Source organism: Babylonia areolata, chromosome 26 (assembly GCF_041734735.1).
Source record: "Babylonia areolata isolate BAREFJ2019XMU chromosome 26, ASM4173473v1, whole genome shotgun sequence".
Lineage (NCBI taxonomy): Eukaryota > Metazoa > Mollusca > Gastropoda > Neogastropoda > Buccinidae > Babylonia > Babylonia areolata.
The window spans coordinates 26,935,531-26,950,513 of NC_134901.1; the positions used below are offsets into that span (position 1 = coordinate 26,935,531).

General features: G+C 49.8%; 1 protein-coding gene across 3 annotated transcripts in view; it reads right to left on the reverse strand.

The window, feature by feature from the left end:
• The window catches only part of LOC143300451 (uncharacterized), a 132,697-nt gene that overhangs the window by 80,480 nt on the left and 37,234 nt on the right, over positions 1-14,983 (reverse strand). For all 3 annotated transcript variants that reach the window (XM_076614137.1, XM_076614135.1, XM_076614136.1), the window contains exon 2: positions 434-2,218. In XM_076614137.1, the coding sequence (XP_076470252.1) occupies positions 434-2,218 (1,785 nt within the window). The remainder of the gene's footprint in view (positions 1-433; positions 2,219-14,983) is intronic.

Genomic DNA, 14,983 nt, shown 5'->3' on the forward strand with positions numbered 1-14,983 from the left:
CTAAGAAAGGAGAATACAAGAGAAGACACAAACTAATCGTGCGTGTGTTGTCACAAATCCATGTTAGAATGTTTGAAATTTAAAAAAAAAAAAGGGTAAAAAAAAAACACACCAAAAAAAAAAAACCCAGAAAGAATAAAACTAAATAATCATTTTTTTTTTTTTAAAGAAAGAAATTAATCATGAAGATTTACAAAGAAAGAAAAGTAAAGACGAAGAACAAGAACATTTAAAAAAAAAAAAAGGAAAAAAAGAAGAAAGAATAAAATTAAATAAACGAATAAAAAAGAAGAAAGAAATATATCATGAAGATTTACAAAGAAAGAAAAGTAAAGACGAAGCAGAAGAACGTTAAAAAAAATAATAATAAAATAAAATAAATAAATAAATAAATAAATAAACGGAAAAAAAAAGGTGGAGGTGAACTACTGACTTGTGCCTCTCTGGCAGTAGCCGCGATAGGCCTCAGGCGTCATGGGCATGTGCAGCTGGGGCAGGATGGCCGACTTGAGGGCGTCCGTCTCCCTCTGCAGGGCCGTCAGGGAGGACGAGCTGTACTGGGGATTGTTGCTGCTGCTGCCGCCACTGCCGCTCCGGCCCCCCTCAGACTTGACCGAGGAGGACCCCCCGTGGGACGAGCCCCCGAGCCCCCCTCCCCCCAGCATCCCCCCTAGCCCGCTGCCGTTGGTCATGGACGACAGGGCCGACAGGGAGGAGGAGGTGATGGGGGGCAGGGGCGGGGCGGGGCCCGAGGTGAGGGATGACAGGTACGACGACATGGATGTCAGCGAGGACGGGACCAAGGAGGAAGATGAGGAGGAGGAGGAGGAGGAAGAGGAGACGGGTTTGATGACGGACGACGACTGCTCAGGCTCGGCCTTGACCTTGGCGGCGGGGTGAGGTTGGTGGTGGTGGTGGTCCTGGCCCAGCTCTCGGTCCTCCTGCTTGACGTCCTTGGTGAGGTCCTTGGGCAGGTCCTTGACGCCCTCCACACCCTCTTCCGCCTCCTCTCCCGCCTTGAGCGCCGCCGTCTTGGCCTCCTGTTTCTGCAGCTTGGCGGCGTGCGAGGAGAGGTAGCCCGCCATGCTGTGTGACCCCATCAGCATCGCCATGTCCGCCACGCTCATCCCTGGCGAGGACGCGCCGTACACCTCCTCCATCAGGTCCGCCATGTTGACGCCCTGCTTCACCAGCACCATCTGCATGCGTTGGATGATCTGCTGGTGCACCAAGTCCCTGCGCTTCCACGCCTCTATCGTCTTCTCCTCCACACTCTTGGCCGGGTCGTGGTCGTCGTCGTCGTCGTCGTCCCCGCCGCCGCCGCCCAGCTGGGTCTGGGACAGCGGGAACTGCGCCACGGCCGCCTTGGTGGCCGACATGGGCTCCAGCGTCACGTTGTTGCCGCCGCCTCCGGCGCCGGCGCCGAACATGCTGGACAGGGAGGCGGCCATGGAGGAGGGTCCGAAGGCGGGCATCACCTCTCCGCCGCTGCTGGGCTCCCCGTCCTCGCCGCCCTCCTCCCCTGACCTCCGGTGGTTGCTCAGCCCGGAGTTGTTCTCTTTGTTCTCCTCGCTCTTGCCCTGCTCGCCGCCGTGGGCAGTGAGGTACGGCGGGTACCCGTCCCTGCCTCCTCCTCCTCCTCCCCCCGCGGCGGCAGCGGCGGCGGCAGCGGCCACTATACCCCCGCCGCCCGACGTGGTGAGGGACAGCGGCATGAAGTCGTCCTGGTCCGAGGGGCTGACGCCGCCCCGCTCAAGGTCCTCCTCTACCACCCCTAACCCCTCCTCTTCCGCTGCCTCCCCCATCGGCTCCCCGCCGTCCACGCGGGACATGAGTTCGTCTTGGGAGACCCCGGGGTCTTCAAGGTCTTCCTCCCCTCCCTCACCCCTTTCCAGTTCGCCGCCCGGGGGGCCCGGGGTGAGGGTTGCGGAGCCCGCGGGCCCACCCATCATCATCCCCTCCCCCTTGTCGTGCAACTCTTCGGGGTAGGGGTCGGGGTTCATGGTCATGGTCATGGCGCAGCACGCCTTCTCGTGCGCCATCAGGTCCCACTGGGAACAGAACTCCTGCTGGCAGTTGACGCAGATGACGGGCTCCAGGTACTCTTCGTTGTCCGGGCCCGGGGGGCACTGGCTCAGGGCGGTCTCGTCCTGAGGGTCCGCCCCGTCTGGGTCGAGCGACGGGGGCGGGGGCTCGTGGGAAAACACAGGGATGGCGCCTGCAACAACACGAAACAGCGGGGATCTCGTCAACCAATGCCGTCCTCATTCTACAGTTTCTCACATGCACAGGGGGAAAAAAAACAACAACCCAACAACAACACAAAGAAACCCCCGCGACCTCATGGTCCACATGGCGATGATGCTTCTTCCTATCAGTCCCTGCACAGAAAGGGTTAATGGTGCTTACGGCCCAGCCGACCAACAAAAGGGCCGTTTTCAAGGCTGAGAAAGGGTTAATGGAAGGAGAAGTGGGAAAAACAACAAGTCAGAAACAAAATGTAATTGGGTAACTATGTTGACGAGTGTCTCTATTAAAAACACCAACAACAGCAACAACAACAGCAACAAACCGCAACAAAATTCCACCGAACGACACAAGCATCCTTGTCAAATATGTGTGTGTGTGTGTGTGTGTGTGTGTGTGTGTGTGTGTGTGTGTGTGTGTGTGTGTGTGTGTGTGTGTGTGTGTGTGTGTGTGTGTGCGTGCGTGTGTGTGTATCAAGATGATCTGGCTTATAATCGAAATAACCACATTCAACAGAACACACAAACATAAGAAAATACAGTAATATCAAACAAATACACAAATAAAGCATTTGAAAATAAACAATATTAACAAAAATAAACGGAAACTACTTAATTTAACTACCATAATAATAATAACAATAACATAATAATAATAATAACATAATAATAATAATAATTATTATTATTATTGTATCTGATAACACAAGCTAACCAAACAAACAAACATGGTTAAATACATCTTTTTCACGATAGACGGCAACCAAAAAAAAAAGAAAAAAAAGAAAAAAGAAAGAAAAACAATCACAAAAACAAAATCAAACAAAACAAAACAACAACAACAACAAAAGAAGCAAAATACAACAAAACAAACTTAACAACACAAAAAACAAAAAACAAACAAAAAACAAACAATCACCAAACAAACAACACAAAAGATCACACAGACACTGACACTGACACCGCCACTGACACCGACACACACACACACACACACCAGAGCAAAGGCCACACGTAAACAGTCAACACACAACGACACAACAAACACAAACAAAGCCAGGCAGATAGTCGCTAAAACAACCCCCCACCCTCACCCCCTCTCCCCAACACCCCAAACACGCCTCTATCGGAACAAGAGCGCTATGGCAAAAGCACTCTTAACTATAGCTGGTGACAACAAAATATGATATTTCGCAGCTGCGCCTCTCGCGCTACCCCCGATTAGCGCGCGCTGACACGCATAGTTGGCCTGCCCCCGACATCAATCATATTAGGTGCTCAACTAATGGACTGCGCGCGCGCCTATTGATCCCACGACCATGCGGGCTTCCGTCCCCGCGCGCGCGCATTCTCTTTCTCTCTGTGTGTGTGTGTGTGTGTGTGTGTACATGGGTGGGTTCTTCTCGCTGTAGTGGGTGTGTGGCTGGGCGGCCGCTCGAACTTGCAAACGAAACGTGCAGTCGCGATGGCGCAGGGGTACTGTGTGTGTGTGTGTGTTGTAGTGTGTGTGTGTGTGTGTGAGCTGTTCTGTGCTGCACTGACGACGCGAGTGGGTGGCGGGGTGGGGGTGAGGGTGGAAGGGGGCTGGGGGGGGGGGCTGGGGGGGGGGATGGGGAAAGACAGCGGAGTTGGGAAAGAAATGGTGGGGGGGGGGGGGGGGGGCGGGGGGGGAGGGAGGGAAGCGGGGTTCGGGAGGTGGGGAGGGGGGGGTTGGGGGAGGGGAAGAGAGAGACATTAGGGAGGATGGGGGCGGGGGGGATGGAGAGAGAGAGAGAGAGAGAGAGAGAGAGGGAACGCGACAGTATTTCCACTGTGAGACACGAAATGAAAGAAAAAGGTGATGGTATACAGAGGACAGGAGAGACAGAGGCAAAGGAGGTGAGATGCTTCCGAAGAGAGAGAGAGACGGAGAGAGGGGGTGGGGAGAGACAGAGAGACAGGGAGAAAGAGAGACAAAGTGAAAGAGAGGAAACAGAGAGAGAGAGAGAGAGAGACAGACAGACAGACAGGGAGAAAGACAGAGACAGAGAGACAAAGATCGAGAAGACAGAGAACGCAAAGAAGAAGAAGAAGAGGAGGAGAAGACAGAGAGAGACAGAGACAGAGTCTAAGAGAGACTGACAGAGGAGGCTGAAATTCCAAGCAAACTTATTCATGAACGGTGTGGGAGGAATTTATTTGCCTTTTTTTTTGTTTTATCAAGAAGCAAACGATACTTTCAAAACTACAGTACCTCCTCCCCCCCCCCCCCTCTCCTCCTTACCCTCTCCTCCTGATGCTTACTTGGTCTGTCGTAATGTTTTGTGTTGTTGTTGTTGTTGTTGTTAACAAAGATACGAGAGAGAGAGAGAGAGAGAGAGAGAGAGAGAGAGAGAGAGAGAGAGAGAGAGAACAAGAGTGTCAAAGAGACACAGAGAGACTGAAAATATTTCTTCAAAATGGTAACAGAATTTTTTTTTTTTTTTTTAATGAATGCCCCCACCCCCTTTCTTTCACCGATACTTTCTCCCAAATTAAATCCCAGTCCTGAAAAAAAAAAAAAAAAAAAAAAAAGTCACCTAAAGTTCAGTAAAACTAAAGTAGCACAAGAACCACATAACACTGTTACAGCTAAACAAACAGAAGACAAAAAAAAAAAAAAAAAAAAAAAAAGAGAAACAGACAAACACATCATTCTACAGACACAGAAATGTACCGGTAAAGAAAGAATAAGAGAGAGAGACAGAGAGAGAGAAGGGGGAGGAGGGAGGGAGAGAGACAGAGAGAGGGGGAAGGGAGAGAGACAGAGAGAGAGAGGGGGGAAGAGAGACAGAGAGAGAGGGGGGGAGGGAGAGAGACAGAGAGAGAGAGGGGGGAGGGAGAGAGACAGAGAGAGGGGGAAGGGAGAGAGACAGAGACAAGAGCCAGAAAGCGATAAGAATATAATTAAAAGCCATCACTTCGCGGTAATCGTGTCATTTTCTGTCATGATACAACAGGGGGGGGGGGAGCAGGTGGATTTCTATCCAAACCTCTCCCACCCAACCCGTCACCCCTCTTTCTTACGACCCCCCCCACCCCCACACACCCCGCCCCCTGACCCTCCACCCCCCCCCACCCCCCGCAATCCCCCGAAACAATTCTCATGTGGTGTCAAAACCTTGTTGCTTGTCTTTCCCTTTTACCCCCCTCTAGCCCCCCCCCCCCCCCTACGCCGCCCCCCCCCCACACACACACACATATACCCTTACCCCCCACCGTACTCCCCCTCCACCACCCCTACCTCACCGAAAGCCCAGGAGGACTGGAGATTGAAATGAATATTTACATCAGCGTTGTTCTTCCTCCTCCTCCTCGTCCTCCTCCACCTCTCTCTCTCTCCCTCTGTTTCTCTGTCTCTCTCTCTTTCTCTGTCTCTCTCTTCCCTCCCTGCCCTTTCTTCCTCTCTTCCTCTTCATTATTGATCGTTTCGATAGCACGCTCTTCTGTCGTGTTTTCGGGGTCTATTTATTTACTATTTTCTTCTTCTTGTTGTTTTCTTTTTCTTCTTCTTCTTCTTCTTTCTCTTCTCGTTTTTTCTTTGTTGCCCCCCCTCGCCCCCCCCCCCTCCTCCCTTCCTCCATCTCCCGCCTCCTGATCCATTTTGAACTGATTTGAAAATCTAAATAGGTTTCAGAGACATTTTTAGTGTTTTATTTCATCATTTAGTTCCTTGTGAATTGCCTTGCCACACACCGCCCTCTCTCTCTCTCTCTCTCTCTCTCTCTCTCTCCTGCCTGTGATGTGTGTGTGTGTGTGTGTGTGTGTGTGTGTGTGTGTGTGTGTGTGAGAGAGAGAAAGAGAGAGAGAATTTTGGTGCTGAAGATATATTTTGCACCGTGCTTCAACAAATCAAAGGAATACTTAGCGTAACACGCACAGACAATTTCTCCCCGCACCTACCCCTCTCACACACACACACCTACCCCTTCTCTCTCTAACCTCACTTCCCCCCTCCTCTTATTTCGGATTTTTTTTTTTCGTTGTTTTTTTGTTTGTTTTGTCTTTGTGGGTTTTTTTTTGTTTATTGTTTTTGGTGTGTGTTTTGTTTTAGTGGTTTATTTAGTTGTTGCTGCTTTTTTTTTTCTTTTTTTTTTCATACACAGTTCGTCTTCCCCAAATGACAAAACAAAAAAAAAACGGCCTCAACTTCAGCCGTATAGTCTGTGGCCTGGGCTTATTTTGCAGTGCCTGAAAAAATAACAAGGAGGCTCAGTTTGGAACTTCCAGCCACCCTGTGTTCCACACGCTTACCCCCTCCACACCACACCACACCCCCCTCATCCCCTTCACCCCACCACCATCTTCTACACCCCCTCCCTCAAATTCTACAGCACTGCCCTCTCGTATTTTCTTTTCCAGCTTTCACGCGTGCGCGCGCGCACACACACACACACACGCACACACACACACACACAGACGGAAGGAGACGGGACAGGAAGGAAGAGGGGGGTTGTTGAGGGAAGGGTGGGGGGGAGGGGGTGGTAAGAAGTCAAATCTGTCACCGTTTTTAGTTGAGACTGAAGAGAGCTTGAGAGAGAAAGAGAGGGGGGGGGGCGGGGGGGGGTGGGGGGTGATAGTAGGAGGGGTAGGAGAAGGGAGGAAAGGAGACTGAGAAAGAATGTGCCAGATATACAGAGAGACCGAGAGATATACGAATTTGTACACAAAAAGTAAACTGTGTGTGTGTGTGTGTGTGTGTGTGTGTGTGTGAGAGAGAGAGACAGAGACAGAGAGAGACAGACAGACAGAGACAGAGAGAGACAGAGACAGAAAGACAGAGACAGAAAGACAGAGAACAGGGACAAACACAGGCACTGATAGACCCAGTGACACGCAGACAAACAGCTAAGGGATCCATCCAATCTTATCTTTCGGTGACCCAAAGCACAGCCAAGCCGACCACACAGGACTATTATCATGAAATATATCGGGGGGCTGAAAACCTAGAAAGAGAGAGAGAGAGAGAGGGGGGGGGGGAGAGGGGGGGGGGGGGGGCGAACTGATGAGAAATGAGACAGAAAGAGAAAGAAAGAGAAGTAAGAAAGAAAGAACGGAAGAAAACCTGGAGAGAGAGAGAGAGAGACAGACAGACAGACAGACAGAGACAGAAACAGAGAGAGAGACACACACACACAGACAGTGAGGAGAGAGAGAGAGAGAGAGAGAGAGAGAGAGAGAGAGAGAGAGAACTCATGAGAAATGAGACAAAGAGAGAAAAATAAAAAAAAATAAAAGAGAAAAAAATCGAAAGAAAAGAAAGAGGGTGGACAGAGGGAGAGGCAGGCGGGGTGCGGGGGGGGGGGGGGGGGAGGGGAGGGTGCGTGGAGAGGGGGGAGGGGTGGGAGAATGTTTAGGGGGGTAGGGGCAAGAGAGGGGGCGGGAGGAATCAATCTGTACCTGTTTTTCGTTGCGGAGTGCCAATTACCCAGCGTCAGACACTATTTATCAACTTTGGGGCCAGTGCTCTGGCATGACAAGATGCTTTGGCCTTCATCTTTGGCGCAGGCAGGCCAAAGAGACCAAGACAGAAAGAAAGAAAGAAAGAACGAAGAGAAGAGAAGAGAAGAGAAGAGAAACAAGGAAGGAAAAAGAAAGAAAGGAAAAGAGAATGAGAAATACATAAACAGTTTACAGGAGATGCTTTTTTTTAATTATTTTTTTTCTTCTTCTTCTTATACATTAAAAGATTTGAAAATGGTTAAGAGGAGAAAAAAAAGAAAAAAAAAAGATAATAGAATAAAGAGGGAAGAGAAATTTTCCGGATGATGTATGAAGGAATGAAAGAGGTGTTTGCTTTTTTTCTTGTTCGTTTTATTTGGGTTTTTTTGTTTGGTTGGGTTTTTGGGTTGTTTTTTTTTACCAAGGGGGTTGACATAGAACACTCTCCCTTCCCCCCCACCACCCCTCAACCACTGCACAAAACCCATTAATTGTCCATTCTCCGATTCATCGGGGTTTTTTTTTAGACTGAAAATGTTTGGAATGAATTGTAACAACAGCAAAAGAAAGTTCAATGATATCAATGGTGTTAACAACAACAACAATAACCACATAAGAAGTTGAAGAAGAAGACGTTTGATCAAGATGGCAAAAAAATAAGAAGCTGAAAAAAAAAGAACCTTGTTATCTTTCTCAAACCATCTATTATCACTATAATCCAATTACCATCGTTTAAACGTGACTAAACGTACAATTTCTTTTTCTTTTTCTTCCACCCCAAAGTTCACTCGATACTCACAAGATAACCAGTTTTACAGCCAAACCACAAACACAACAGCCCAGAGAGCGCTTCCCCAAACATCCCTCAGCTGTTATGACAATCCTCCTGGACAACTATAATTACCAATCTCTGGCTTAAAAGTTAAACGCTGTGTGAAGGGTCCCTGGACGGCAGAAATGACCACGGGCCAAGCGCCTAATGACCGCCATTTGTCATCTGCCATGGAGCGACTCTGATGGACAACACGACAGCCAGAAAAGCGCCATACAAAAGAGGGATGGAGTTGGGGGGGGGTGGGGGTGGGGTTGAAGAGGAGAGGGAATTGTTTGGGGAGCGTGGAAGCCAAAGGGGGGTATGGTGGGGTGGGTGGGTGGGGTGGGTGTAGGGTAGAGGGAGGAAGGGAGGAGGAGAGTGGGAGGGGAGAGAGTTTGTCATTGCTAGCCAAGATGTCACGAGTGGAGAATTTTTCGGCAATAAGACGCTTGAAATTGAAAACCGCTCCTTTTATTATTATTTTTCTTTCCTTCTCCCCGCCAACCTTGCGGCTATGTTTCCATTTTCCTTGTCTCATCTTTAATACAAACCGCGGGGGTGGGGGTTGGGGGTTGGGGGGGGGGGGGGGATGGCATGGTAAACGAAGTGAGGGGGGAGGGGAGAGGGAAGGAGGGGAAGAGGGTTACCAAAAGGCTGAGGATACAGCTGTGTGCTCTTTAAACCTATGTGTTGTATTCATTTATCGTATTTTGACAGTTGTGTGCTCTAAACGTGTGTGCTGTGTCAAGTTCATGTATCGTATTTTCCGAGCTGTGTGCTTTAAACATGTGTGTTGTATTCATGTATCGTATTTCCACAGCTGTGGTTTTTTTTTAAAACCTACGTACTGTATTCATGTATCGCATTACCCACAACACAGGGGATTGTGACCAGTCTGTCATTTAAAAAACAAACACACACACAAGACACCCACGACCCAGACAATTTAACGGGGGTGTCGTTGATATCTAAATCCACGCCACAACCCACACCCACCTCTGTGTTAAATACTGAAACTGTCAAAGCCCAGCTCAGAGACAAGGTATATGAACAGGACAGGACTCACGCTTTCGAGGCTGTGTCCAGCAAAGAACCAACGCCAAGAACTGGGACACCACGCCACAAGACAACTATAGATCTGTCTGTCCCTTTCCAAAAGACCGACCACGGCTCGCAATCCACAGGCCATCGCCACTGGCGGGATACGTAGTTTCAAAAGTGTGAATGGTAGCGGGAAGGACCGTCTTGGAAGTGGCTCCCCCCCCCCCCCCCCTCCAAACTTTCCACCCCTCCTGGAGAAGGTGAGTGGCCCACGTTCCCTGAGGAGTGGAGTCGTGGTGAGTCGCCAATCAGACTCAGAGGGGACAGGACCGGGCAGGTCAATGCAGGGGAACAACAGTCACCACACCCACCTGTGGAGGTCTTTCAGGACATCAGGGACAGACATCACCGACAACATCCCCAACACACACACACACACACACACACACACCAATCAAGCCCCAGCCCCTACTCCGCACCCAACCCACACACCCCCATCCTCAGCCTCCTTCCAACTCCCTGTGGGGTTCCACCTGTCCAAAGGTTTTGGAGAGGGAAAGGCAATCGGCAAAGACGTTCGTTCAGACAGACCTGCAAGTCATTCCGTAACGCTGACTGACTGACTGACTGACCAACGGGGCCGACAGGGATAGGAAGTCAGAGAGAAACAAGAGGGCTAATGCCTCCCAGTGCCTGTCCAGGTGACCAGCTCTGCTGGACAGGACAGGACAGGACAGCCCGAGTGGACAGCTCACAGACAGCTCCTGCCTGTCAGCTCCACGTTTTGATTTATGAGCCACCCACCACCCTCACCCCACCCCACCTCCACCCAACCCTCCTTTTAACATTACCACGGCAGGTAGACATATCCGTTTTCCGATGGACAGGGGTCATTGTCTGGCACGCCCGTCAACCCCCACCCCACTCCCAAACTCCCCCGCCCTTCTTGGCCCAAAGCCCTGCCCTACCCTGCCCACGTTTATGGCTCGGGACGGTCCTCTTCATGGACAACCTCTCAAGGGTCTTGCGTGGCGGTCAAGGCGCGAAAAGAAATTGGATGTCCGCCTTGCTCAAGCTTCTCAATTTTAGGCTTTGCGGTGTCAGCGTCAACCTGGCTATTGTGGAACCCATAAATATCGGGTTCTGGATGGACTGGAAGCCTACCTTCCCCAGAGTACGGGCCATTGTCATGTCCCCGCCTATATTTACGACTGTGTCAGTGGAGCGTTTTAAGCTCCAAACAAAATTTTATCATCAATGCGTCGAGATTCCCGATGGGCAAATTTTCAGTAGTTTCTCTTTCCGCGTTTCTCGACTGTTTCCGTCCGGTGACCGCAAATTGTCAGCCGTGTTCCCATCACGTAAAGAATAAAAATTTAAAAAAAACTCAGCCAGTAATTTTACTCTCTTTCCCCTGTTCTTACACTGAGCAGAGACAGAGAGGGGGACGGGGAACAGAGAGAGAGAGAGAGAGAGAGAGAGAGAGAGAGAGAGAGAGACAGAGAGAGACAGAGAGAGACACAGAGAGAGAGATTCTGATGGTACAAAAACTTCCCTCCCCATACCCTACCCCCACCCCACGAACCATCTGTAAAACTGTACATCACAGATGCAGCCGCGGCATTAAACATCTGAAGAGTGTTCGGGTCCCCCCACACCCTCTCTCTCTCTCTCTCTCTGACCACATCCTACAAGACTTCCATGGATGGCACTATACTGCAGGACAAAGGAGGCACTGAGCCAGCCCCAGACGGTGTCGGGCCACTTTCTGCCTCCCCCACACACCCCCCCCCAAAAAAATCTCCACCACAGCCAGATGGCACGCGGACATGACGCCGCATCCCCCACTTTCATTTTTCATCGTTCCAATCCGCCTCCAATGTGGAGGGTCAGGGGGTCCCGGCCATATGATATTGGATCATCACACAACCCGGGACACCCCCCTGGGGAAGACCGGCTACTTAAGAGGCCTGGTTAAACAACAACCCCGCTTCAGAAATTAATTTCCAAAACACACCCATCCTCCCCCTTCTCCCCCCCCCCCCCTCCCCAACCTCCACCACTACTCCCAGGGTCTAGTCTAGTCCAGGGGTTGGGGGCTGTGTTTGACGCCCTTATCAAATTTGCATGGTTGTGAAACCCGAGAGCTGACAGCGCAAGATCGGCTGCAACTGTTGTCGGGAAGCCGCTAAGAAAGCAGCCGGTCTCGTCTGATGGGCCGTGCCCCCCCCCCCCCCCCCGCCCCCCCCTTGCCCCACCCCCACGTGATGTCATAAGACATCACAAGATTCCTCGTGCAGTTCTGGCACAGTAGTGACTCACTAGGAGACAGGGCCTTTAAAAAATAAATTAAAAAAAAAAAAAAAAAAGATGAAGAAGAAAAAGAAAGCACCTGAAAAGGGCGGAGTTCACAGCTGCTGATGAATTGATTACGGGCCATTTAAAGCAAGCCCCGGACCTCGGCAACTCGATCTACGTATCCCTGACTTGATCCGCCGCCATTAGACTGCACAGAGGGGCGATCACTCTCTCTCGCCCTTCCCTTATTGGCTGGTGAGAGAGACCGTGTCTGAGAGAGAGAGAGAGTGACAGGAGTGTAGACGGCAGGATCAACACAAAGTAATGCACGGGCAATCAGGACAGACAATACATGAGTGTTAGAGGGAAAAAAAAAAAAGCAAGGAAGTTTTTCTTCTTTTTTTTTTTAATAAAAAAAAATTGTAATTAATTGATGCTTGTGCCAGTTCTCGTTTTCATTATTGTTTCAATTATGTAAAGCATGGACGTGTCAGCTGGGTTTTTTTATTTTCTGTGTTTAAAAACCTATTTTCTCATCTTCACTTTCACCCCCATATGTTTAAAGTTTTATTTCCTTGACAAAATATACAGGCCCAGTCGTTAAAAAAAAACCAAGAAAACACACACACACAAAAACAACTTCTTCCGCATTCTTCCACCAGTCACAACTTTTATGAAATGTATCATTTCAGAAATAATTATGTGCACATTAATTCTACCCTAGCCCCTCTCTCAAACTGATCCTTAGGATCGCCATGAACACAACTACATTAACCATCAAAACCGGTACTTATTGTGTCTCCTTTTCTGATTCAGATACCCGGGAAAGAAAGCCCCTCCAGGCTCAAATGGCTTTCTTTCCAATTAACGAGCATTAAAAAAAAAAAAGCACTATACAGACATTTACGATTAGCTTAATCAAACATAAAGCACGGTTCAAACGCATCGCTCTTCCAGCCGTGAAAGTGAACAAGGTTTTCCAGAAAGATTTGCGAGCTACATTTCTGACAAGTCTATGAAAAGGCTACAATCCCCTTGAAGTTAACTAAATCACTCGATCAACTGTCCATTACCATAAAGTAAGCTTTGGGTGGATTAAGACCTCCTATCCTTATAATCCATACACTGAAAAGCCGTAAAGTAAGTTTTGTTGCTACAATCTTATCTCTTCCGGAGAACACTAATAAATTGTAATTCCATAAAAGCGAGAAATGCCATTCGTCCTCGTAAATACCCACCAATGTCAGATCAAGTTACAAAAGATCCTGTCTTACTTTCTGATTGGGAATAACTGTAAGTTTTGTTCGCGGTCTATCGAGTGCAGTAATAACCACAGGCATCGTCAAAACGCTAGAAACACGTTCGTACTGTTGAGAGAGAAAAAAAAAATAATAAAAAGCCAGTAAAACAAGACTCCTCGGACAAGGCTGACAAGACCTCGGTCAGACCACAACGCCGCTCCGTCGCCACGAATCAGCGCCACAAAAGCTGCCGTGCCCAATAGATCAACAGTGAATGAATCAAATGCATATTTATCAATATGCGGCCCCCTTATCACATATTATTCCTTTATCGAGGCTGGCCGTGTATGGGGGCCTCCCAGTGGTCTAATTTATGTGGCTCTCCGCTTTTGTTCCCTTCCGCTGTGGTCTGGGCGAGCCTCCGACCCCGGCTCAAAAAGGGGGAGCGTTTGACAAATCTGTTTCCTCCCCACCCCCCACCTCCCCCCCCATGCACCCCTCCACCCTGCTTTATGATGCCCCACTGATAAACATGCCACAGCTTTCACTGCCCGCGCTCCTCCTTCTCCTCCACCCCCCCCCCCCCCCCCCCGCCCCCCTTGCCCAGCTCAACCTCCCAAAGCCGCAACATCCCCTTCAATCCCCGAGAGCATAGATCACATGTACCCTTTTCACCAGCACATCATGTTCGCTATTATATTTGATATGTGGAGTTTGGAACCCGCATTGAGCCCTGGCTGCCAAGCCCCGGGCTCCCGTACATCAAATTCTGGCCCAAACACCACTAATTTCCACCCCTCCTCCCCTCGCAACCCCGCCGGCCTCCGTTTTTGTCAGGGCTGACAATATGAAAAATGCTTTACATCAGAGGAATGATATTCCCTGTTCCGAGTTGGTAGTTACAGCTCCGGAGGAGGACTAGGGGGATCTGCACCTTCGACAGGAGCCCATCCATCACCCGTTTTTTTGCCCTTGTCATTATTACATAATTGTCGAGGGGAGCGTGAGATTTATGTGGCAGGCGGGATGAAGGAGCATTTTGCATTGAAATCTGACAACTCGGGCGAGCTAATTGGCGCGGCGGACCCGTTCCGCTGGGATCAGGATAATTATGGATTTCTTGGCCACGAGGAACCTACCTAATGACGTGTTACACTGCTGGACGCAAAAGATGAAAACTTTTCATAGAAAGCCGACCTAATGGGGCACGGATTGCATGCATTAGAACAGGGCCAAGAGTCTTTTTTTTCCTCTCTCTCTCTCTCTCTCTCTCCACCCCTTTCTACTCTCTCTCTGAGCTCTCTCTCTCTCCATTCCTTTCTATTCTATCCCCCCTCTCTCTGTGAGCTGTCTCTCTCTCTCCACCCCCCCTCTCTCTTTCTCTCATCCCCCCTCTCTCTCTCTATCCCTTTCCATCTCCCTCCCTCCCTTCCTTCCTCCTGCAGTAGACAGAATGAGTCCGGGAGAGAGAGAGAGAGACAGAGACAGAGAGGGAGAGACAGAGACAGAGAGACAGAGAGGAGGAAGTCGTAAATTCTGGCGTGTCAAAAATATGGTGGGCAGGCAGGCAGGCAGGGAGGAAGGGAGGGAGAAGGCGCTGCCGAGAGCGAGCACTACCAGTGGAAGGAGGGGGGGGGGGATGGAAGTAGCCAAGCCAGGATTATGCAGCAGATTTCACACCCATGCCCACACCCCCCCGATCGATCACCTACCATGCTCCCTTTTGGTGTTTTACGTGGCGGCACGATCCCCGGGGCTAAACAGGGATCAAACGAGCAGTGAGAGAGACCCAGGCGGCAGGAATCATCAAAAGTCCACGGCATTCAAAGTGAACTCCATACCTCTACCATTTTTCTAGAAAAAAAAAAGAAACAAAAAGTTGC